The following is a 25,919-nucleotide window of genomic DNA, read 5'->3' as shown; positions in this document are numbered from 1 at the left end:
CTTTGAAACAAGCTTTTGAACTCTTTATGCAGAGAGGATCATGAACTTCTGTTTAACAATCCCTCAGTTTTGTCTGACTGAGGGATTGAAAAGCCTACTTCTAGAATTTTCATATTTCAGCATATTATAACTAAATGTCCTGTGACTAGTTTTCTTCCTGTCATACTAATATGCATACATAAAACATGTAGGCCTGCATGTCTTCCATGTTTCTTTCATAGAGAACACAAAACTTGTCTGCTTCAACTAGCAGCACAGTCTCAACAGTACAGATAAACTTTGCACATGTACAGAATGGTGTACAAAGCACCTTAACTAAATAAATACTAATGAAGTCGCTACCAGAAAATAGAAACTACACTGATGAGCAAAATAATCAAAACACGTATCAGCCTATACTAGTTTTGCTTTTTATCAATATTGAGTTTTGTGGTATCGGTCATCAACTGTAATTAAATTCATTATTCATTCACTACTTCTCCTTTATCTCACTGAAACAAAACTCTATCTACCCACCACTGCATAAAATATGACAGCTATTTAAAAGCAGAAATTGGATTATTATTACTAAATCAATATATGACAGTTTGATTCCCAAAATCAAATCAGCATGTGTTAAGTAGTGATATATTAAAAGACGCTAAGGCAATTTAGTATCTCTGAAACTAGAAATGCTTAGGTTTGCCACAAGTAGGTAGAGTATTTATGTTAGATCTCCAGAGGACTGACAGAAAGAAGAGGAAAAAGGGCTGGAGCATGAGAAAAGAAATACCCAAACAAACTACATTTTTATTAGTGAATGTGAAAAAGATAGGGGTTTTTTTGTTACAGGTAAAGGGGACTTTTATTTTCTTCCTTCCCTCCAAATTTTTACCTTGTTCTTTGCCTTTCTTCTGCCCTCCCACCAATGGTGGGGATGAGAACATCAAGCTATTGTGGTGCAGCTTCTTCACCCATTAGCAGAATAGTGAATGAGTCAGATTTCTTCCTATTGTCCTACTGTCCAAGTTCCTGATGAGATCTTCTCTCTATTCTTAAGTTTAATTTGAGTAATCTAAATGCAGCTTGTTCTTGGTATCAGTCGACTGGCTTTGCAATACTAGAGTAATTACCTTTCCCTTGTTCTGCTTGACAGCATGTGCTCCAACTGTCAGACAGAGAAGGAAATGCTTTCCTGATAACCTATGCATTCCATAACTAATCAAAAATCTATAACCATGGATTAACAGGACCTACGACGTCCTACCAATTTTTTCTAAAATTTTAAAGAAAAATATATGGCTGTTCTGAACAGTTTTTCACACAAACCCCTATCACATGGATATTCTTAAGTTAGTTCTAAAGAGATGACATCTGTCCTCTGCTAGAGATTCTACATCACTGAAAGACTGACTTCACTTAATTTCTATGTCCCATTCTTCCCACAAAGGCACATTTTAGTTCAAGGAGCTTTTCACCTTCCCCTCAAAAAGAAGTTAAGATAGAAAACCAAAAAGGGCAGGGGAAGATAACAGTAGAACATAGAGCAAAACAGGTTGGAAGTTTTTCAGAAGTTTCACCTCCTGTTAGATTCAAAATATTCCTACAACTTGCAGGCATCACATGTAAAAATAGACTCACGATTCAGATTCTGTCTGCTCCTCTTGTTTACGCTTTCTTTCTGTTACTTCTCTCTCATGTTGGCTTCTTACAGTGTTTCTTCTGTGAGCTGCTGGAAAGCTTCTTCCCCCTTTTTTCTTCTGTTTTTTACGATTGGAAAGAAATGTAACACTATTATTGTTTCTGTAAGCAGATGAAACTAAGTATCTTTGAAATAACTGCTCCATGAACCAGCCTGACAAACACTGGCCCTCCCTGAAACTAAACACAATTTCATTAGTCCTTTCTCCTTTTTTTCTTTTCAAAACTAAGCACCAGAGGGCAATGCTAAGGGCAGTACTAAGCACCAGAAAAATAAAGACATTGCAAATGGTTGGCTAGAAACAGTTTTGTACCTTTTAAAAATGTGATTTCAAGCCACATGGTCTCCAGATGCACCCAAGGAAAACAACATCTGTCTTCCAGGGAATATAAAATCAAAAAAACCCCCATAAGCCTCTTGACATGTAAATCTTTTGTTAAAAATACATCTTAGAAAAGACGCTTTTCTTAGAAAATACTCCAAGAATTCCTGAAAGAATTATTTGAGAAAAATATACTTCTGAAAATTTTATTCTATATATCTGTACACCAGCCATGCCAGACTCCTACTGTCATTAAGATTTAGCATTAACTTGGAGAAAGATCTCCAGTGATACTACTTTCCTCTATAATAAATCCATCAGGAAAGCAAAATTATACCCTGTCCCCTTCTTGTTCTTCTCCTTCATCTTCAGAATCAGAAGCTGATGCAGAACCCACTTTTGCAACATTTTTCCTTTTTGGTTCAGCTTCTTTCTTTCCTTCTTTTTTATCAAATTCCTTCTTTGATTTCTCCTCTTCCTTCTGACTTTCCTCATCTTTTTTTCCTTGCTTCTTGGGTTTTTCTTCTGTTCCTTTTTTCTTTGTCTTCTCCTCTTCATTAACACTAAAACAAAAATAGTATTTAGGCATCACATCTGTTATCTACAGTAACTTCAAAGAACAACATTCTAACTAAGGAAGCTGGGTCTTTTTAACCACAGAATAGTAAAATGATGAAGTTAATTCACTTAACGACGCTTCAAAAATACTCTTTCTCTAAAAATTAAAAGCCACTACCTGTGGGGGGAAAGAGCCCCGAGCAAATAAATATCAGTATGGAGGGCCTAATGAAGGTAACATGAACAGAAGTGCATAGATCCTCACCCAAGAAGTTAATTCTCCATGGACTCCCCACACACAGATAGGTCTGTAGGACCCAAGTGCATACACTGCAAACTAGGTTTATAAAGTATACTTATTTAAGTTGTTCCTATTCCAAAACCATGTATCTGCCAATTTATAGAAAACTAAACCTATGTTCAACTTTTCCTTGAGTTACTAGAAGCACTAGACTCGATATAAGAACTGAAGACAGCAAAACCAAAATTCTGATAACTAACAGTGCTGCAATTTCATCAGAAGAGATTTCTGAAACAAAAATGTACAAAAAGAAAAACACGATTTTATTGTTGTATGATTTTGTATTTTTTTTAAATAAAGACCTTTCCTCTTCATTCAGTATGCAATCATATAAGGAATTTTGTACAGATTGGACAATTTAGGAAGATTAAGATCTTCTCTCTCGTGTTTCATAAATGTCCTTCCTTGAATGACTCTGTATTATAACAATGTCTACACAAATAGTAACTTATATTGAACACTAACAGGGCAAAACCCTGTAAGGAGTAATAATTTACAAGTCTCAACACAAGGAGCAGCACACAACTTACAAGTCACCCTCCGAAAGAGAAGATGGCTTCACCAGCTTGGGTCTCCCTCTTGGTTTTGGAACTTTTACTTCAGAAGCTAGGAGTTATATAGAAATAACAGGTTAGTCCATAGCCACCATCTGCTCCTTGTCTATGTCTCAAGATACTTACTCAACAGACACAAGCCCTGCTTAAATCAAAATATACACCCTTCATTACTGTACAAAATTCAAATTAATTGAGTACCAAACTTAATCAAGATCTCTCTATAAGTTAAAGTGTTGGAAGTTTTTTTAGCTGACTGGTGAATTAAAAAAACTTTGATGGCTTCTAGCCACAGGCTCTGGCTACTAATTCTTGTGCTTTTTGCCATCGATGCAGTTGCAAATGTGAAACATTTGTTTCACATGTTGCATAACTAAGATGGATATTAAATTAGATAATGAGAAACCTGACATTAGAGAATGAAAAGTAGTCACTTAGGTCTACATTTATAGTCTGTTATCCACTAGAGTTTTACCCATATCTTGGGTTTCCATCACTTTTCAGGCTAACAAATCACTGTCAAGAAGTTCTACCACCACACTACAGTGCAGAACAAATCTCTACACTTCCTCAGATTCACCATATTGATAGGAGTAAGCCTTCCTTCTTGGCACTTATGTACCTCAAATGCTTGTCCAGTACCACAGTGACTATGTTGTCACCAGGAAACCTAATATTCAGTGTTTAAACTCTAGTTGATCTTAGCACAGAGTACTTCTAAACATCCTATCAACAACAGAAAAGGCTGCATAATATATTTTCCGAAAAGGTTTTTCATATAGGAGGCAAAAACATATCTTATAGATGCTTTCCTGCTCTTACTGACAGTAGTTAAATCAAAACCAGCAAAAAATTGTAAAGAAAAAACCACAAATATTAAAAATGCATATTTAGTGCATGTAATGAAATGGCAGAGGGGGATGAATTTATACTTAATTTCCTCACAGCTTCCATGGCAAAAGTACTTAAAGTCTATTTAATTGTGGTTCCATTGTTTTTATATTGTCAGCAGCTAGAAAGGACTATAAATTATTTGTTTCCCTGACTAGATGCTCATACAATGTACTTAACTGCTGCAAGAACTGTCTTCCAAAGCAGTAATTAGTGATCAAGAATATCTGCAAGCTTACCATTAAATTTACAATAGATCATTGCTAATTTGAAAGAAACAAATTATTCTAACAAAATATTCCCAAAAATCAGTTGTATTTTCTTTTTATTTGCCTATAAATCAACACACAAATATCCTTTTGAACAAGTCTCTTCAGCTCTTGTTTCATTTTTCTTGTCCTTTGAACTTCACCTACAGGCTCCTTGTCCCCCCAGTTCTCATCTTTGTGTTTTATGGATCTTCTAACTCTATTGTAGTATTTTATAGACCTTTAATGAATACAAACCTTTATGCAGCAAACCTGCCAGAGAGCTCCTATTATATATCTACAATTAAATAGTATTCTGCAAAGAAGACTGACCTATTCTAAAAGGTAATACTCATAAATCAGTCTTTAATTTAGAAGACTAAATATTAACACTATCAATTTAAATACATTTATGTCCTGAACTCATCAATATGAGATGTTTTCTCACTGCAATCTATTAGTAAAATCTGCCTTAAGCATTCAAAAATACTCTGTAGTACTTCAGAGGAAGGGGGTAACTCCTTGACTAGTTCTACTACAATACTTCTGTGGTGAAAAAAATTCAATCATTCTTCCAAAGTTACCTGCTGGTCTTCCTCTTTTGGGGCTTACTTTTGGAGACACTGGCCCAGTAGTTGTTGCTGCCCCTGTTGCCGCTTCCTCAGCTTCAGCTTGTTTTTCAGACTAATTTAAAGAATGAATTTCACCAGTGAAAAAACGCATGGCACCAATATCTCAATTCCTTTCTCAAACAAAAACCTTTAAACTTCTGGAAATATGTTATTATGTGATTGCTTGTATACACAACAAAGTATCTCAACTTAGTGACAGGTTACACTTAGGTATTACTGATCTTGGCGTCTCCAATCCCGAATGGAGAAAATAGTCAAGAGCTTAGTGTCCAGGATAAAGGACAACTAGAGTATAGATACAGCATGCTACTTTTCTGTGACAAACATACCAAGGTCATAACTACTTCATACTCATCCCCCCAACCCTGCTGTCAGCTGTAACTTTGGAAGGTAAGGTTTAAAACACAAAACTAAGATCTGCCCTACTTAATTCTAGTTTTTAGTTGGGTCAGTGGCCAGATCTGGCTGGCTGTGTGACCACAAGAACATTAAGGCTAGTGTATGCTGAGCAAGCAGCTGGAACTGCCTTTTTCAAAAGTAACTCTGTATTCTCCCAGGTTGTAGAGACCACAGATATCACAATTTGTGAAAAAGGTATTTGTATTTCAGGTGTTAGTTGAATGTGATGAAGATGTTAAAAGAAGTTTTTCAGAGGTTCAATGGAGGCTATTTTATTAGCAGTTTAGCAACGTTTTATGTATTACCTTTTCTTATTTGTAATGAGTTTTTTGGGAAAGACAGGGACTCCATATTCCACATTAAGTTAAAAAATAATAAATATTTGTAAAACACTCTGGGAAAACTTTCACTCCTGCAAATCTTTCAGACACTTGAAAAGAGGGAGGGAGTAGAGTGTCAAACACTTAAATTTATGCATAATCTGTCATTAAAGGAAATAGCATCCAGTATTATTACATCAAAAAAATTCCAGTAATGTGAAGTAATTAAACATATTGTTACCTTTCTTTTTCTTCCTCTTCTAGCAACTTTAGGAATAGAAGCATCATTTGTTTTCACCACATCCTGTGAATATTAAAAATGTGCCTAAGAATCTTAATAAAACTGATAAATTTCATTTATTCTACTTTTTTACATAACTGAAGCCTCTGGCAAACAATTTAGACAAGAATCTTGTAATGTACACGAAGAGACTGCATGCTTTTAAATTATTAAAATGTAAAATTATTAGACATTAGGAAGAAATTCTTTACTGTGAAGGTGGTGAGGCACTGGAACAAGTTGCCTGCAGAAGTTGTGTCTGCCCCATCCCTGGCAGTGCTCAAGGCACAGCTGGATGGGCCTTTGAGCAACCTGGTCCAGGAAAAGATATATCTGTCAATGAGAAGGGGGTTGGAACTAGGTAATTTTTAAGGTCTGTTCCAGCCCAAACCATTCTATGATTCTGTGATTATCTGATACCTAGGACTTATTCCTGAGAGATAAAAAAATAACAAGTACTAAATAATATTCTGTTCTAAATAGCAATGTTTTAGTCTGTCTGGGCTCTTCAGCTAGTCTTTAAAAGAGGTTCATTTGCAATATAGTAAGTGTAAGTGGTAAGTGATAAAATACACAGTCTTCCAACTGTTTTAACTGAACTTAAAGACAAATCAGACTAGAAGTTTCCTCTCCAATGAAAACTTCAATTTCTGGGATCTTCAGTGAGAGGTATAAATGTGAACACACAGAAAGTTTTACATAATTAAACATCTCCTGAAACTGCCACAATAGTAATAATTGTAGTGTCTTAATACTCAGTAATAGATCTGCAGCAATAAACATAATATTAGGATGTTCTCTGCGGCACAGAAAAAAGCTCCCACGTACTTCTTTACTGGTTTTGTCAGAAGGTAGATCATCTTCCTTTGAAGTATTCATCTCCTTTTCTTCTGCTTCAGCTTCTGTAGGCAAGTTATTATCCTCTTTAGGGGATAACTGCAAAGCAAGTCAACAGAGGATAAAAAATGCATTACAAAGTATTTTATAGTGAAAAGAGAACATGCTAATTGCCATCAGGCTGCTTTTCCCTAAAGTAGTATAAATCCATAGGTACACTCATTTCTTAGGTGCCCGTTAAAAGTCTAATCATACTGTACTACTTCCTCTTATGAGGAAGGGTCAAGGGAGCTGGGCTTGCTCAGCCTCAAAAAGAGATGACTGAGAGGGGACCTCATCAATGTGCAGAAGTGTCTGGAGAGAGGGTGCCAAGAGGATGGATCCAGGCTCTGCTTGGCAGTACCAAGAAACAGCATAAAAGGCAATGGGCACAAACTGATGCACAGAAGTTCCACCTCAACATGAGGAAGAACTTCTTTACTGTGCAATGACCAAGCAAAAGACTGCTCTGAGAGGTTGTAGAGACTTCCTCCCTGGAGATATTCAAGAACAATCCAGACACAATCCTGTCCAATGTCCTCTGGGATGACTCTGCTTGAGCAGAAAGGTGAGCTAGACTAGGTTCCTTCCAGCCTGACCCGTTCTGTGATTTCTGTGAGAATAACCCTTCAGCCAGTTAAGGATATCCGTTGTGGCTGTGCTTCCTCACAGGTTCTTGTGCACCTGCTCACTGACAGAGCATGGGAAACTGAAAAGTTCTTGGTTTAGGGCAAAAACTACTTGGCAAAAGCTAAAACATCAGTGTGTTATCAACATTTTTCTCATACTAAATGCTAAACATAGCACTGCACCAGCTACTAAGAAGAAAACAAACCCTATCCTAGCTGCAACCAGGCCAAATTGTAAACAAACCACAAGTAAATTGTTTTCTAATTTGTGAGATTGTAATTTATGCACTTTTTCTTACTTTGTTGCAGTTTTTTAAACCTTTAAAATTCTAGTTTTGGTTTTGGGAAAGCAGTTAGAACTTGAAAAATCAAGCATTTGTAATTATTTGCTTGAAAATAATTAACATTTCCTTGCAGCCTATATATCTGCATATCTTTTAGATTATCAGTTCTCTCAATTTGAATAATATTGGTTTGTCCCACTTTCAAGAACTTTTAAAATTACATTTTTAAGTAGCTAGCTTTTAAAATTTCAACACCAAACAAAGCAACTATTACACAGTATTTCTAATTACATGAAGACATGTAACATCACTGAGTCTTTTTACAAAGTACAATTTTAAGACGGAAGAACTATTGGTTCACTAAAACCAAAGAAAGCCATAGTACCAGGGCTAATTAATGGAATGTTATAGCTACATTACCACATATAGTGTATAAAAAAAAAGAAATTTGCTCTGTATTTTGCCTTAAGATGATTAATTAGGCAAATCTCTACAAAAGGACCTAGTCAGGATCTTCCATTCCACCTTTATGTTTAAATGGCTCTATGACTTGCTGTTTCTCTTACACTGTGGCAGCACTGAACAACCTAGAACCACTTTTGATGAGAAACATGAAGCTTAAGTCACTGGCATCCCCACTAGCACATGCTGCTTGAGGCATATATTCAGAGTGAAGCAAACTGATTAACCAATCGGCCCAGTTTAAAAGCTTCCCCTCACAGTAGCAAATGCTAAGAACAAATGCTTTTATAGGCAGCATGCATAGGCAAGCGCAACACTGGTTTGCTAACACTGTCAGGAAATTATGTGTTTCATAGCACTGCTAAGGTACAGCAAATAGAACCCAAATCATCCTCACATTCCATACTTGCAAGTACTAAAATAAGGAACTCTAGGCAGTAAGAAGTCAGGAGAAATAATCCATCAATAATTCTGCAGGCTCCAACTCACCAAAACCATTCTCAACATCATGTATCAGCATACTACCAGTAGACTAATTTTTTTTTTCCCTCCAATCAAGGAATTTTTTTACTCTTGAATAACAAAGCTATTACAGCTACTGGACACTAATCCTATTTGCTAAGTATCTGACACATTGCAAATTCTGCAGCTGCAATTGTGAATCACTACTGAAGGACAGCCAGCAACACCTACTGAAAAACTACATTAAACCTTGGCAAATAATCCAAATGGAAACAAAGGTCAAGAATAAAGGCAAGTCTATTCAAAATAGTCTGACATTTAATTAAAGGGCGCTGCTCATCATGTTGAGTAGTAATTTCCAGAAATGAGTTACAAATAAATGAGATACCATAAATGTCAATTCCACCTGCATGACAATTTTTGTCCTTTTTGAATTCTATTCCTCAAACCACGGAGAAGAGTTGACAACACACAGTATCTCTCTCATGCCATATGAGAAATATCCCCATATGAACAAAACATTCAAGAATAGAGAAAAGTTCAAAGCACTATACTACCACATCATTTAATGTACAGTAAGCTAGGAAGCTTTACCTTTTACAGTATAAACTATGTGTTGCCCCAGCAAATTGAAACAAAGATGTTTCAGACTGAAATGAATTTCATTTTGGAAGGTTACTAAGGTATGCACACCTTTACATAGCAAAGAAGCTAAACTGTGTGTAAACTACTGCATACTTATTCCTGGCTTAAGAGCTGAATTGATACAGCTATGAGATTCTCTATATCCTAAGTAGTTCATTAATGGTATGGTCTAATTAAAGCTGATTCTTATAAACCTTTTCTGGCAAACACACTTAAGTACCCTTTCACCCATGACAGACTCTAATGCTCAGTTCTACTTTTCAATATAAATGATCATAACTGAAAGTGAGTCATACCTGTCTGTAATATAAAAGTCTTTAAAAACAGAAGGGGAAAAGTTAACCCAGTTCTTGATCATAATTATAGTTTTCCAATTTCTGCCTAGGAAGTACTGTATGAATTTAGTTTATATTATGATATAGAAATACAGGCTGGTAAAGAAACTAATTTTCAAAAAACATATAGAGCGCTGTAAAAGGAAAACAGAAGGACAAAAGTATTACTGTAAGTATATCTGAAGAGAAGCAAATACAGGCAAGTTACAACATTAAACAGCTGTTAGTTTAAAGTATTTAAGTAAAGGCTTGGCAATACAGTTTTGACTTGAAAATATTTCAGGCAGAACAAAGCAGAAATTCAATCACTTACTTTTGGGACAGAACACTTTTTTCTTTTGGCTCCTGCTTTTTCTTCACTTCCCTCAGCAGGCTCCTGACTGCTTTCTTCAACAGTTTCACTGATAGGAGTGTTAATGGCTGGATGGGGCTTCAATTAAAAAAAAAAAATCGAAAATGAGCTCTAAATCCCCTCCTCACCTGAGGTATATTCTCCTACACACACTACTTAAGAAAGCATCACATCACAGAACCCCTTACTAGATGGACAAGAATATTAAATACATCGTATTTCATTAATTTCCACTGTTTTCAATTTAATCTGGAATTTATTTAATAAACTTTCAAACTCTAATGCTGTAATAACTCGTTTTCACATTACTATACTGCAGTGTATTTTCTTATGCATAATATAACAGATCTTAAGAGATAAAAAAAATTGTTTTGATCAAATAAAACTTTTGATGCTACTATAAAGAACTGCATTTTTAAATATGCTATAAATCCTTAGTGGTTCAACTACTTGTTCCTGAAAATGTAAGCAGAAAAAGGATTACAGTGACATAATTAATGAATTAACACTTAAAACCATAGTTACAGAGGGGATAATGCCTGAATTACACTTTTTTCTTCCATTACATTGTGCATAGCTTTCTCCTTCTTACATACTACCTACTTCAAATAAAGCTGGCAGAGCTCCCCTGACTTTTTTTATCCCTCCACTGGGGAAGTAGGTTTGGGTTTAAACCCAATCTACAATCTCCTTTCTGCCCTCCAGCTCCCTTACTAGCAGTTACAAGTAACATCTGTGAAGTATCAACACTGCTCTTAGAACATTCCAGTTCTGGCAATGAAGCAGAAAATACAGCTCTCAGAAGGCCTTACTAAGATAAAAAACGCAGCTTAGTTTCTCGAGCCTAAGCTGCCGGCAGTGCAAACCAGGACACCCAGGTGCCAGAGCACCCTGCAGCTGAAGATGCGGCGCAGCAACGGCCCTTGAGCCCTTGAGCATCCATGGCAGCACCACTGCCAGGGATGAGGTGTACCCCAGGAATGTGATGAACCTCGATGCACATGTGTCCTGGTTTAAGGCAAACTTCCTGCCACTTCACTCTCAGAACTTTTTAAAGGTGCAAAACTTATTTCTGGGCTAAACAGATGAATGGGGATAAAATTCATACAGTCACCCCTGGACAACATGCCATTGTCCTGGCTCTGCCACTGCAGTGAAACTGCTGAGCCAGTGCCACAAAGCAGTGCTCAGCCAAGATAGAAATGAGTGGGCAGCGTGTCCCAACAGAGCTCTGACCATCAGCAGAGGAAAGAAGGATCTTCACAGGATGCCACAGATTCCTGGTGGTGACTACCCTCCTCACTTTTTGTAATCCTTCACTTTCCCCTACTTTTCTATTTTCTTCCTTGCTCACTTCTTTGACAGTGAATAAAACTGAATTACTGTTTTGATCACCATCATTTGACCTCTTTTGTCACTTAATCTCGCTCTCAGTTTATTTGAATTTCCCCACTTCCATGTTAGGGTGGTGGACAGCTTAGGGCACACAACCATACTGGGACATATGCCCAGCAAAAAGACAAAAAAAGAGGATAAAAATTCCAAGTGAATGCCTCTATACTAAGAGCTGACAAGTCTGCCCCTTTAATATCATCTTGTATTCAGATCAGAAGTTCAACTTTGCTGAAACCTTCACGTGATCACCCACTTCCCCCTGACCATACCTGCTGCATGCCTGAACACAAAATTTCCTACTCATCCTAAATTTTTAAGCTGTGACTCCTGAACTGTCCTCCCTGCTGTTTTTAAGTGTGTAACTTAGCTGTAAGAATCTTTAAAATCCAAAAGTTGTTTGTAGATAAAACATAGAGATCAATGAATATCCTAATATACAGTCACAACCAAGACTACAGCTAAAGAAATGTGTCCATTCACCTATGCATTGAATAGTGCAACATATTAACAGGCCATAATACCTTACTGCATTTAAAGATATTGTTGGGAAAACGGTGTATTTACTCATCAGCACCTACGTTACTTTACTCTCAGTTTTTATAAGCAACTATTTGCCTTCCCTTTCAAGATCCCTCACTGACTATGCTCATCCTTCATGCTTGTGGGCAGGTGCCAATGACATGGGTGGAACCAAGTCCATCACTGCCTGGAGCTGATCACAATTGGCTGGCAAAGGATGAACTGACCCACTTCAACATCCCACCTCACCTGGGAACAGATGGTGCCTTCAGCCAAATAGCAATGGGAGAAAGGGGAGAGGGGATAGAAGGATGGTCATGCACAGAACAACATGCCTGCACAGGGCACATGGGGTTCTGAGGCAAAAGAGATGCCAGAGTCAAGAAGGGACAATGAAAGAAGAGACACATAAGCCATTGCCCAAGCCAAAGAGAAGTTAAGGAGTACATTTAGTGAAAGTAGTTCATGTCATTGCAGACTGAACTGTGAACAGCAGGAGCTGGATGTAAGAGATCTTGAACTTTGCATACAAAGGGCACAGTAGCCAGCCAGGTGAGTGGAAACTCAGAGACATCAGGAACCAAGGACTCAACTGGAAGACCCAACAGTTTCCAAGCTTAGCCTGTGAGGGCATAAATGTCCAGGGCTTCCTTTGTCCAGGATCCCTCCCAGACAGCACCCAGCTCAAGCTGTTATTCTGTGGTTGCATAATGATTGAATTATTTTATGGACCCAGATGTCTTAGACTGCTAAATGAAACTCGGGGTCCAGCCAGAAAGGAAACGTTGTCTGCCTGAGTGTGGTGTGTGCAGGGAGCCAGCAGGGCACCCAGCGGGATCACTGGAGCTGTTTGCTGCAAAGGGCGTCAGCCCCAGCTCAGGTGGTGGTGAGTGCGACTGTCATAGCAGCTCCTGGATGGTCCCACATGGAAGCTCCCTTAATGCCAAGCACTTGTAGAGAGGAGACAGAAGGTACACATCAGGGTAGGGCTGCAGGCCATGGAAGAGCCCACACCGCACCTGCTGCATAAGAAACAAGGAAACAAAGTAACCACTTCACACCTGACTGCTTCCTATACCACCACTGTCTTACCAGGGAGCACACTGAAACGTCTAGAGAGGACACTGGGGACCAACAAAGCTACAGTAGATGTGGCTGGAGGGAAGCATGTTTCTCCTACTCTTTTTTTTGTCCTTATTTCTTGTTACCAGAATAAATAACAAAAAGTGTTTGTCAACTGACTAAACTGCACCAAATTGAATGTTTTGTTGTCTATACCATATCCTTTTTTGGCAAACACGGTAGAGCCTCAGAAGCTGATTTCAGGCACTTTGCCACCCTTAAAACAAACTCCAGCTTCCCCATAAATTCCCCAGTAGACCCAGATTCAGCTGAGATAGAGGTAATTCTCTTCTTCATAGCTGGCACAGTGCTGTGTTTTGGATTTAGTACCAGAACTATGCTCAAAACTCACAGATGTTTTAGTTGTTGCTAAAAAGTGTTTACTCTTAACCAAGGAAAACACTACTTAGTGAAAACTAAAACACTGTCATCAACAACATTCTCATACTAAATGCAAAACATAGCACTGCACCAGCAACTAAGAAGAAAACTACCTCTATCCTAAGGGAAATGAGGACATTACATACTTAAACATGAATTCTTTCCATTGTTTAAAATAACCAGAAATCCTACTCCTCAAAAAAAACCTTAGCTGTTAAATGAAGCCTTTTGCAGATGTACTCTATTAGCATCAACAAGGACCGCCCACAAATAAACCAAAAGCTGGCTAGAGGGCTTGATTTACTTCAAGTAAAACTTGCTTTTAATAATGTCTAGCACAGAGTAGAAGACTATCAAAAGTAAACCTTTTTACAGTTGAACGACAAATTCAGAAGCAAATTTGCATTATTATTTGCATTTGCTTTATCCATGTTCTCCTTCAAACTAGAAACACAGTAATGTGGGTATCTTATGAAGCTGGAATTAATTGGTGCTGCAATGGCAACCTGGCATGTTGTGAAAAACAGCAAATAAAAACAGAAGATAGCAATTCTTTTTATTATTATTGCAGCATTGTCTAGAAGACCCAATAGAGCCAAGGTCAGAATACATTCAGTGTACATAGCAAAAAAAATAAAAGCTTACAGAATGTCCAGAGCAAGCAAAGACAAAATGAACATGAGAATTTGCCTTCATATTAAATTTGGGTCCTTTTATGTGTAGCATTGCATAGCTCTGGTTTAAGCTTGGAAGTCTTACAAATGGGCAAGAAACAAGGAACTACTGATGGACAAAAACTGAATTAAGTCATGTGACAGGGGCTAAAAGGCAAACATCACATTGCTTCCAACCACTAGAATGAAAACACTGCACACTAGGAGAGCATGTATTGGAATCTTACAAGGCTATTTGTGGACATAGGTATTTGGTTTTAGAACATACAGGGCAGACTGAGACTCCAAAAAACCCACCACTTTTCAAGCAGTCACACAATTACAAAGGTATTTCAGGAATATATATATAGTTGTAAGTATGTACATATCTACAGTTAAACAACCCCCATCTCTTATCCTACTGTTAACAGACATGAAACACAAACAGTATTTATTTTAAATTTTGTCTAACCTGCAGTTAAACAGCAGCAGTAAGTCATTACTCTGTGTCAGGAAAACAGTTACTGCATTTTCCTTCCTCCCCCATCCAAAGCAACAAAGATTTGTAGAGTCTGCACAGCTTACCTGCTGATGAGAGAACTTGACTTTGGGATTATTATCAATTTCCCACAAGCCTTCATTAAAACCCTTCCTTTTGTTTGGTTTGCCATATTTATCTTTATTTTCTGAATAAGGGAATATGTCCTTTGGCCCCAAAAATGCCCTTAAGGAAAGAAAAAACAAAATTTACATTTTAATTGGTTAGTTTTTTCAAAGAAGTAAGCACCAAGTGTTATTAAATATTAAAGTCATTAGTACTGTAACAACTATTCTACTAGAGTCCTTAGTTTTCTAAACTTTGGCCTGCAACATCCCGAGGTCTCCATTACTACCACCACAAATAGAGACTTCCCTCTTTACTGAGGGAAGGGTATACTGAGAACCAACATTATGGTTTATGCTGAAGAGCATCAAAGACTATTTCATTTCTGCTCTACCTTCATGGTGTTTTGAAGTTAGGATTTCACTGTACCAATCTACCTGCTGCTAAAAGAAAAATGTACTCTTTGGTAGTACATTCTCAGTTTCAATCCATGCCTAGACATTGTGTTATTGCAATTATATTACATCCAACTATTTGAAAGTTGCAGACACTTGCTTTCTGAAGTACCAGCTCATGGTAAATTTAAACAGATACTTCTAAGCTCCACAGCACTACTTCCTTCATTATCCTTAAAAAAAAGCAGCTACCTCAGACTTACACCCCCAATAAAAGGAGAGAAAAACGAAAAAACATAGAACCTCATTGAAAGCTTAAGCATTTTCTACTCCAGCTGTAAACACTCATCTATGTGCACAAAGTGTTAAGTAAGCCATTGTCAGCTTAGACGGCAAATCACCCACCTCCTGGCAAGCGACAGTTAGAGAGGGTTCAGCCAGTGTGTGAAATGTGCACCTGCCAAGCTTATTTACCCAGACCAAAAAGATGAGTAGGCAGACAGAGCAACTGGGAGAGACAAAAGTAGGAAAAACATCGCCTCTCTTCTTCCCTATTCTCTAAAAGTAAGCATTTTTCCAGTCTCTAAGCCTTTGTCCATATTGTCAGGCATTGAAAAACACCTGAGAACAGCTACTGTGAAAAGGTCATGAAGCTAACTAGGCTGCTGCAGTTTAGTCCTCATGTACCAATAAAGAAAAAGGAACAAGAAAAATTGAATGAAAAGAGATTACCTAACACAGACAGTCCAGAAACTAGAGTTCAGTGTGACCTGTTTGTCTGTGACCAAACAAAATTTGTATGGATATGATCTGCTACCACAGCATATCCAAATAAAGTGTTTCTTTAAATAGTATTCATTTTATTACTGTCCCTAGATAGAAACACATTCAGTTGGGTTTTTTTACAAAACTTAAGAGAAAACAAAATGCACAGTACAGGTTAAGACTTACAGTAATTTCATAAACTCAATTAATATTATTTCTAGAAGTCAAGTAAGAATTATTCCCAAACCAGTCTTGCTTTCCTTTTCCCTCATGGTTCCTTTTTCCTGCTGTAACCATCCATGCAGCCTGAAATCCTGTCATCCTTTATACAGGAGTTTTTAGCATGATAAACTGATTATGTGAGTTTTCAGAGTTGCCACTACTTACAGTATGACAGACTATACATACACAGTCTACTAAAATGCTGAAGATAGAGTATCTAACTTTGCACAATGCGTAAATCTTAACTGTGAGAAGCACAGCACAGAACAAGTTTACCAAATTTACTTTAATTCCCAAGAAAAAAGTACAAGAAATTGTTAACTCTACATAATTCCTGATGGATCACTGAAGTCACTATTTACAGCTAAAAACCTCAACAAAATGACAGGCCATGGAACATCAGTCTCCTTTGTCACCCAATCAGCTCCTTCCTATTGTCATTTACAGGTATCTGCTGTAAGGAGTAAGTGAGACCAAGAACTTGAAAAGTTTCACCTATTATCACTCTACAGATCTTAAGATAAGCAACATGCTTAACAAACACCAGGAGACAGCTGGGTCATGGAACAACATACACTGCAGTGTGCGTAAAACAGAGGCAAAACATTTCTCTAGTATTCCATGGATTTCTGAAATACAGTAACCTGGAACCTAGAGCCTAACAAAAACTAGATCGCAGCAAAACTTTATTTAGTAACTATACCAGAGTGAGGAACAACCATTTCAAATTACTCACACATTAAGCTCCCAATTACCAAATCTTTCAAACCCAAACACCTCTTAAGAGCCCTATGCTAAATCTAAAGTTGGACATAAAACTTCTCAAAACTTGCTGAGGTGTTTTTAAACCTTTAGATGAGGAGTTACTTCTGTCTTCCTTACATTCAACCCAAACTAAGATCCTTCCACAAAATGAAAGAAATGGACAACTTTTACATACAACTTTAATCTGCCATTTTTTAAAGAAAAACAGAAGAATTAAAAGCACACTAATACAGGTTTAAACTGCTTTGGTTTCTTTTGGCAGCTCAAACAAAAAATGGAGCACTGAATCTGATGATGCCTTAAATCTACAGTAACCCAACCAGTCATGCTAAAAAGCAACACAGTAATTTTCCAAAACAGCTAACTACAAAAACCCCAGGATATTTTCTATTAAATTCAGCAGTGGAAGACATACAGTCTCTCAAAGCAAATACCGTATCACCACAAAACACTGCTCAAAGTACCCAAAGATCAGAATTTTGCAGGTTGATAGGTATGAAACTAGCTGTACTTCCTCATCTCTATCTCCAGATCTCATAAACATAAGACCACCCACAACCCAAAACCTCATCAGGAAAAAAACAATAAACCAAGTAATAAAAACAACTCCACTACATGATTATCTCTCCATCTCTCAAATTTTGCCTATTCCACTTTCTTTGAGAATATAGTACTGAGAATTTTGACGATATACAGGATTATAATTAAACTCATTACAGATAAAAAGAAAAACCAATCAGCCACATCATTGTGGATACAATTTTTTTCCTCTGATGAGCAAAGCATACATGGTTATGGTCCACCAGTCACTCTAAGAGTTTAAGTAAATTTTACAGAATCATGTGTTGACAAAACAGATCAATTTAGGAAGATGTGCTAATAAATACAATAGCCTGAAATACACCACATTCAGAGAAGATAAGATTTTGTCACAGCATTTCAAAATGAAAAAATACAACCCTGAAATATAAAGGACTTACGTCTCATGGGTGCCAAAAAAGAAAATAGGCATTTTATTCATAGGTGGTTTTACTGCTCCATCAGGAACTTCATCCACCTAGGAAAAACACAACCTATTATAGTTCAAATAAAGTAAGAGATGAGAACAGTTTAGGGGGAAATATGTAAAAAATTAAGCATTAATATGTGAATAAAAAAAGCTACAGAAAAGTAAAGCACGAACTTTGTCACAGACATTTCTTTTATGAAAAATCCTCTCTTAGGATTTTCCCGCTGAAGCTGAGAAGTTCAGCAACCAGACATAAACAATAGGTTATCTGCTGCTGTGGAATGTAACAGGTCTGCCTGGATTGGCCCAGTTTGGATGTTTGGAGTTGGTGACCAATCCAGAACTGAGATCTCTCGGACACAGTCTGAGAGAGCTGGTTTGTTATTCATTCTTTACTTTTCTTAGGTAGCTAGCAGCTTCTGGAAACTCTCCTTTTCTTTTTCTTTTTAGTATAGTTATAATAGATGTTTATATCATAACTTAATAAATCAAGCCTTCTGATCACGGAGCCCATCTCGTCTCTTCCTTCACCCCAAAACCCTTGTGACAACTGTCAACAGAACTTAGATCTCTTTTTAACAGTATGTAAAAAAATATAGCAGAATCAAAACCAGTATAAGCAACAACAGAAAATTACATTACTTTCAGTTTACAGAGATACTTTTCACACGACCACTTCTCTTAAAAGGAGAAATTACAATGCTTTACAGGTAAAAGGCACAATTCAATTTCATCCACATACTGCCCATCCTTAAGGAAAAGCAACAGAAAGACTTCCTACCCTTATGCTGACCTGATAACTTGTGGAAGCCCAAATGTGAAGTACTACCAAAAGGGTAATAAACTTTAAAAGAACCCCAATTTTCAAGTCAGCATAAATACCTTTTTAGCTCCATTCCCACATCCAACAAATGACCTACAGCAGTCCCAGAACTTTGCATGCCTTTTCCACTGGAGCACAGAGAACATAAAAAGGACCAGACAAGTTACCACATACACTTAGCCTATTTAACAGAAACAGGTGCAGTAGACATAGCCCACTTAGGAATAATCTTGCCATAAATTAGTGTTTTTCTTTTGCCAAGAACAGTTATTTGGAGACACCATTATTGAACAGCTCCAGGGGCCTGCACATGCTCCAGTGTCAGGCTACCTACCATACAGCAGTCTTCATTCCGTAAAGCCGCGTTACACAAATTAGGACAACTAATGACTACTTGAGAGGGCTACTTTTTACGGTACGGATCTGCAATGTGACTGCAAAGCCGCTTCTACCGCCGGGAGCCCAGCCGTGTCCTCCCTCACAGGAGGTGAGGCAGAAGGTGCTGCTCAGCACAGGTGTGTGAGCGCACCCCGCAGAGAACGAGGCAGGGGGAGGAAGGCGAGCCTTACCCGGGCCGGCCAATGGGGGTAACCTTTCATCTTGGCGAAGATCAAGTCTCCGGGTTTGAAATCTCGGCTCATGTTTTCTCACCGACGTGACGCCCTGTTGCCGCCAGGCGAGCCGGGCTCAGAGAAGGAAAGGCTCGGCGCCTTCAGCAACCACCGAGGCACTGCCAGCCGCACGAGGTGCCACTCGCTGCCGGGATAAACACACCAGGGCGGGAGATAGCAGAGAAGGGCAACACAAGAAGGCACGTCAGCAAGGGCGGGCGGCCCCTGGCTGGGGCGCGCTGCGCCGTGCCCGCCCTTCACCCCTGCAAAGAGACCCCCTGGGCACTCCGCAGCGTCAGCGCCCACCCGCGGGCAGGGCCAGGCCTCCCCGGCCGGGACAGCCGCCCGCCGCCTTGTCCCGCTCTCCCCCGTGCCCGACCGGCTGCTCGCTCCCTCACGCACGCGGGCGGGATGGCGCGAGAGCGCTGCAGGGGGGGGGGGGAGGGGCGGGGGGGGCGCGCAGAAAAGAAACTCCGCCCGCCCGCCCTCCTCTCCTCCATCCATCCATCCATCCATCCATCCATCCATCCATCCATCCATCCCTATTTCTCGCTCTCTCCCTCTTCCCCCTGACCCCCCTTTCTCCCTCTCGCATTCTCCCTCTCTATCTCCCCAGCCCGCCCGCCCGCCGCTTCACCACCAGCGGTGCACTCACCGGTACCAACCGCGCTGGCGTCCGGCCCGCCGCCCGCCGCGGGAAACACAGCCGCGCCGCCTCCTCCCGCCAGCGGGCCGGTACCACCCGGCACGCCGCACAGGGGCGGCAGGGGAGCTCAGGAGGGCCGGCCAGGACTCGAGCAGCGCCCCGCCCTAAGACAGACTCCTCGGCTTCAGCCTCCAAGCCTGGAGAAATGCGGGAAGCCACGAGAGGAAAGAGACCGCCGGACCCGAGGCAGGGTTGGAGGAAGGAATGGGAAAAGTCTCGTTCGCTCCCTCTCCCCTCAGTCAGAAAAGTGGTTCGTTCCTCCTCCGGTGGGGGCGGAGCGGCCGCGACGCCGCAGGAGGGAGCGGAGGCTACGGGGAGGAAGAAAGGAGGAGGAGGAGCAGGAGCAGGAGCGGCCGCAGCAGCAGGAGCGGCAGCAGCGGGAGCGGCAGCAGCGGGAGCCGAGCTGAGCATCGCCGCACACGGGGGAATGGGCCCTGCTCAGCCGCTGACAGGCTGGCGTGGTTAATGAGCGCCAATCTCCTTTCTAAAGAGGGCGAGTGCGGCTGTCCCCGCGGGGCCCTTTGTGTGTCTCACGCCCCACGAGCTCTGCTGCAGAGTGGTTCTCTTGCCGGGCTTTTCATCCCTTCTTGTTGCCGGACCCAAAGCTGCCCGTGTCATCTGGGTACTCCCCAGCTACTTACTTGCTTGATGTCCTGACTTCCCCCAGCATACAACAACTCATGGTTGTTTGATTTTCTTAAGGCTGTAACAGAATCCTTATTTACTACTTAGTCGCCATTAATTCCTGTGTTTAATGGAGATTTTTTTTGGTTGATTGGTTGGTTGATTGGTTTTGTTTCCTAATTAGAATTGCTACTAATTCAGACTATGTTACTCTCCTTGTCCTCTCCATATCTATTCTTTCCTGGTTTGTTTACCAGTCCACATTAAGCTTCCTCCTCACCTAGCATTTCAAGCCACTGTGCCCTCCTCTCCTGTTTCTGTCAGCTGATCTCCTTAGTGAGCACATCAGTCACCAGCCTCCCCACAAATACCTTTCTTCAAAGTGAAGATCTCAAAACCACATATAAACCCACTACCTTCTTTCTTATGGCCTGCTTGTTCTGCTGTGTCTAATTCCAGTTCTGCATCAAAAATTAGCTTGCCTGTCAACCCCCTCTGGGTTTAGTCCTATGTGATGGCCCCACCTGCAAATCATAGTATGGCACCAAAAATCACTCCTTACACTGTTTCGCAGGGGCAGACCTAGCCATTTTATGCTCAAGTTTTCATCTTTGGTGTGTGGCGTGACGCACAAGTTTTACAGGTCAGTTTTCTGCCAGCTCTCCTCCGTGCCACTTGAGCATAAACCTAAGTCCTTGTGAGAATAATTATCTTACCCTTTCAGTTTTGATACTGAAACTCAAGTCAGGCCCAAAACATCCACTGCAGTTGCCACAAGTTGTGATTTGTTCTAGGCTCTCTCCTCTTTAAAGGCAAAATGTTGTTTTATAGACTTTAACTGTAAAATTTTACACCATGATAAGCAAGAACAAACTGCATTTTTCTAATGGCTTAAAAAAGTCAGATCTGTTCAATTTTCTTGGAGGTGGCAAAGCTCATATCCCTGACATCAGCTTTCTCATAAAAATAGAAAATTGTCAATATATTAAGACGATAAAAAACTTTCTTCCTGGGAGAAGAAAGTTGGGAAAAAAGTCCCCATCTCTGGTGGTATTTAAAAGACATATAGATGCAACACTTAGGGACATGGTTTAGTGGTGGCTGTGGCAGTGCTGGGCTAATGGTAGGGCTTTTTGATCTTAGATGCCTTTTCCAACTGAAATAATTCTATATATGGTTCTATATATGATATATATCTTTCAGCATGGGAGGAAGGAAAGGTGTTTGTCTAACTACATGCATGCAGCAACAGTATTGTGTCTAAAGTAATTTATGTGAATCAATGTAAAAAACAGTGTGCAGGACATTTTGGGCAGTTAAGCTAATATTACCACTGGTTCAGAATTTCCCAAGATCTTATACTGCCAAAACCCATCACACCATTCAAATATGATGTCAAGTCTCTGCTTCCTTTCATATTATCACATAACTTGTATTTTTTCATTAACTGAGGCCATTTTTCATATTAATTCTTGACAACTCATCAGACAGCAGCAGAGAGGACATCCTTTTCACTCTCTATTTTTGATCAAAAAACCTCTAACCATGCTGTTATTAAAAGAACTGCAACATAATGAAATCTATTGTTGTGAACCTGGGTGAACTTAATTCATTTGTCACTAGACATTTAGAATAATTGCCTGATGGAGAAGCACAAAAAACATCAATGAAAGCCAATTATTGAAATCAAGTTAGAGACTAGAAATTAAGTTTTGAGTCTTTATCTCAGAGGGTGAAAATATTACAGAGCTTTTTTTATTTTTATTAAAACTTCAATTTGTACCTTGAATGCTATACCATTGACACGTTACTGCTATCGTCCACTTTTCTAGGATATGGTCCACTTTTCTCGCTTATGCTGCTGCTATTTGACATCATATATGTTTACACCTGGGTCTTGAAATTCTCAGTGGAGCTGTTTCAAAGAAACCTTTCCCTTTGTGCAGTGAGGCAACCAGAAGGGCAATGCCAACCTCGTTACCCGTCTCCCCCATCCTCCCTGGTGAGACATTTGTCCCAGGGTCTCTCGAAACCATTTGCCTGTTGGTTTCTCTTGATAATACGAGGGAACAGTGTGCTGCCCCGAATCCGAGGCCATGCACCCCTCAGCCTGGCTCTCACGTCCGGCGCTCATTCCCATTCCCTATCGCACGCTCTGCTTTCGGAGCCCGGAGCGCCCGCCGCAGGCCGCGCGCGCCGCCCGCCCGCTGATGACGTTGCGCCGCGGCCGGAAGTTGCCGTTGCGGAGGCGCGCCGCGCCGGCTGTGTCCCTGCGGGCGGGACCTGGGAACGGTGCCGCGCTTCCCGGCGCTTCCCGGCGCTTCCCGTCTGCCCGGAGCGGCCCCGGGGTGCTGCTGCTGGAGCTCTGTTCTGATCTTGTTCCCTCAGCCCTTCCTGCCAGGTAAAGCGCCAAAGCCACCGTTACGGCGTGCGCGCAGCCAGCGCCGCTCCGGGGCCAGCGGTGCGAAGGGATGCCTCTACTTTGGTTTTTAGCTTGCTGAAAATTTTTCAGCCCGCGTTAGTGGAAAGCTAGTGGTTCGTTCAGCCGAAACTGGTGAGCTCTTAGAGTTGCAGCACGGATGTGGTAGTTCCGTCTAGCTTGGTGTGTTTCAAATTAGTACATCTTGGTTAGATTCAGTTTGCTGAGGGAACCTTAGAGATCCTCTAGTTCCGTTCCTTTGCCGTGGGCCGGGGACCTTCCACTAAACCAGGTTGCTTAGAACCCCATCCAGCTAGGTGTTGGAACACTTCCAGGGATGGGCATCCACGGCTTCTCTGGGCAACCTGTTCCAGTGCCTCAACACCCTCGCAATAAAAAAATTCTTCCCCGCATCCAGTCTAAATCAATGGCCTTCATAAAGCTAGTAAGGCATATGCAAAAGTTCTTGAGGAGAATATACCACAAACTTTGTAGGTAACATCCATCGAATGTATTACCTCCTCAATCAAAGACTTCCTAACTATTTTGTTTTATTGTGGGGCTTTGACGAGCCACTCCATGTCTCTTTAAATTTTTTTCTCCTCATTGAAATAGCATGCTTTTGGAGTGTATCCATTTGTGTGGTAGTAAACAATGGATGTGCGTCTTACCGGAGAGATGTTGTATATTCAAGATCATTAGTATTCCCAGAAAACAGTCATTAGATATTCCCTGTTTCCCTCCCCCCCAAAGTAATTAAAATACTTAAAAGTAATTTCAGAAAGTTCTGAAATTCAGGGTGGTATGAGTGTGTCAGAGGAGATTTTGCTTATATTTTGAGACAGATTTTTTTTCTGCTGCATCTATTTAATTGCACCTTTTTTTTTTTTCAATTTCTACTTTTCAAATTTCGGTATAAAGCCACATATATGTTTTTGGCAATAAATATTAAGGAAAGCGTGGTATAAAAAACTAGTTTCTTAGTGTTCAGAGCTATGTCTGACGGTGAAAATTTGGAACAATTGATAGAGGATACCTCATTTTTCTTGATACCAGGATACCTCATTTTCTTTTTTATCGAAGCAATACATCTTTGTTGAGTACTGCAAGTACTTTGTCAAGATTTTCTTCTCTCACATAAAGTTTTCAGTATGCAAGTCACAAATAATGGAACTTAACATGTGCCTAGAAATTATACTACAGGCTATACTTTGAAAATGAGGTTTTCAACTATTTTCTCATTTGAGGTGAGAAAAATAAGCTATGCTGTTTTCTCTAGGAGTGTGAGTTGGATGGCAGTTGTTGTGTTTTGAGTTTTATGAACACATGTACCAAGGTGAATTCCGGTGTGTAGATGTTACAAATCACAAAGGATACATGTAGCTATTCTATATGAACATACTGCTTTGCCGTAAAAACAAAACAAACAAAGAAAAAACCCAAACCGAAAACTCAGAGTTGTTAGAAGTAAGTTATTTTTGCTGCATTTTCTGTTAAAATTATGGATTGAAGCAGAAATGCATTTTTTTCTTCTCCATATTTCTAGTGCAGCCACTGGAATTACTAAAATCAGTTTATGTTAATATATTACAGCAACTGCTGCCATTGGACACCACAATATAAAATATACATTAAAGTATTGGAGAGCATTGAAAGGAGGGCTGCAAGGTTGGGGAAAACATTGTGAGGGATGGCCGAGGTCACTTGGTCTGTTCAGCCTGCAGGACGCTGAGGGGAGATCTCATTGCAGCTACGACTTCCTCACAAGAGAAGGGACGGGAAGGGACGGGCACTGATTTTTAATCTCTGGTGACCAGTGACAGGACAGAGAGAATGGCCTGAAACTGAGTCAGGGGGGTTTAGGCTGGATATTCAGAAAAGGTCCTTCACCCTTAGGTGAATGTGGTTAGACCCTGGAGCAGACACCCAGGGAAGTGGTCACAGCGCCAGCCTGGCAGAGTTCAAGGAGCACTGGGACAATGCTTTCAGGCACAGGGTGTGACTTTTGGGGTGTCCTGTGCAGGGCCAGGAGTTGGGACTTGATAGTTCTAATGGACGCCTTCCAACTCGGCTTATTCTATGATTCTGTGGACAAGTGACTGCAAACCAGGGATAGTAAAAATGGAGTCCCGGTGAGTTTCCTGTTTTGGACTTTAATATGGATGTCCATCTGCTATCATGTTCAAAAACAAACCTTAATGGCTCATCAGTATTGACTGTTGAATACAGCTTATATTTCATGTTACCTTGCTTTAATTGATGAAAAGAGGTCTTCAATGAGTTTGCTGTGCAAGTTGACATGAGCAATGGAATTTTTTTCATCCATTGCGTTATAAATATATGTTATAAATATGTTGTCTATATTGGTTTCTTTTTTATTTTGAAACTAAATTAATGATTTTTTCTAAAGTTGAGTGGAGTTACAGTTCAATTTAGAATTCCTTCTGTATAGTCCTAACTATTGCTAATTTATCTTATACAATAAAAATATGTTCAAATAGAAAATTCCAGGTTCGTAAAACACTTGGAAGACTTGCTATGTTAAAGGCTGTTATCAGACAGCACACTAGTACATTCAATCATGGTATACACTTTTATCTTCAATAGAATTGTTTTGAAGAGAAATGGAGTTTGTAATATTTTTACAAGATAGAGGATCAGTGTGTAGGAACAAA

General features: G+C 39.9%; 2 protein-coding genes across 2 annotated transcripts in view; one reads left to right on the top strand and one right to left on the bottom strand.

Moving 5' to 3' along the window:
• Nucleotides 1-20,415, bottom strand: part of PSIP1 (PC4 and SFRS1 interacting protein 1) — a 32,802-nt gene extending 12,387 nt beyond the window's left edge. The window contains exons 1-11 of the mRNA XM_030968236.1: nucleotides 20,151-20,415; nucleotides 19,454-19,640; nucleotides 18,033-18,109; nucleotides 14,887-15,025; nucleotides 10,193-10,309; nucleotides 7,015-7,122; nucleotides 6,148-6,210; nucleotides 5,140-5,239; nucleotides 3,393-3,468; nucleotides 2,341-2,566; nucleotides 1,621-1,739 (exon numbers count right to left, since the gene is read on the bottom strand). Coding sequence (XP_030824096.1) covers nucleotides 1,621-1,739; nucleotides 2,341-2,566; nucleotides 3,393-3,468; nucleotides 5,140-5,239; nucleotides 6,148-6,210; nucleotides 7,015-7,122; nucleotides 10,193-10,309; nucleotides 14,887-15,025; nucleotides 18,033-18,109; nucleotides 19,454-19,525 — 1,097 coding nt within the window. The 5' untranslated portion in view covers nucleotides 19,526-19,640; nucleotides 20,151-20,415. The remainder of the gene's footprint in view (nucleotides 1-1,620; nucleotides 1,740-2,340; nucleotides 2,567-3,392; nucleotides 3,469-5,139; nucleotides 5,240-6,147; nucleotides 6,211-7,014; nucleotides 7,123-10,192; nucleotides 10,310-14,886; nucleotides 15,026-18,032; nucleotides 18,110-19,453; nucleotides 19,641-20,150) is intronic.
• A 2,645-nt stretch (nucleotides 20,416-23,060) lies between these two features.
• CCDC171 (coiled-coil domain containing 171) overlaps nucleotides 23,061-25,919 on the top strand; it is a 182,778-nt gene continuing 179,919 nt past the window's right edge. Inside the window, exon 1 of the mRNA XM_030969447.1 lies at nucleotides 23,061-23,226. The gene's annotated coding sequence lies outside the window, so the exon portion shown is untranslated. The remainder of the gene's footprint in view (nucleotides 23,227-25,919) is intronic.

The sequence above is a fragment of the Camarhynchus parvulus genome, chromosome Z (genome assembly GCF_901933205.1).
Source record: "Camarhynchus parvulus chromosome Z, STF_HiC, whole genome shotgun sequence".
NCBI classification, from domain to species: Eukaryota; Metazoa; Chordata; class Aves; order Passeriformes; family Thraupidae; genus Camarhynchus; species Camarhynchus parvulus.
Note: the sequence above shows the minus strand (reverse complement) of the source record. Positions and strands in the feature narration are given on the sequence as shown.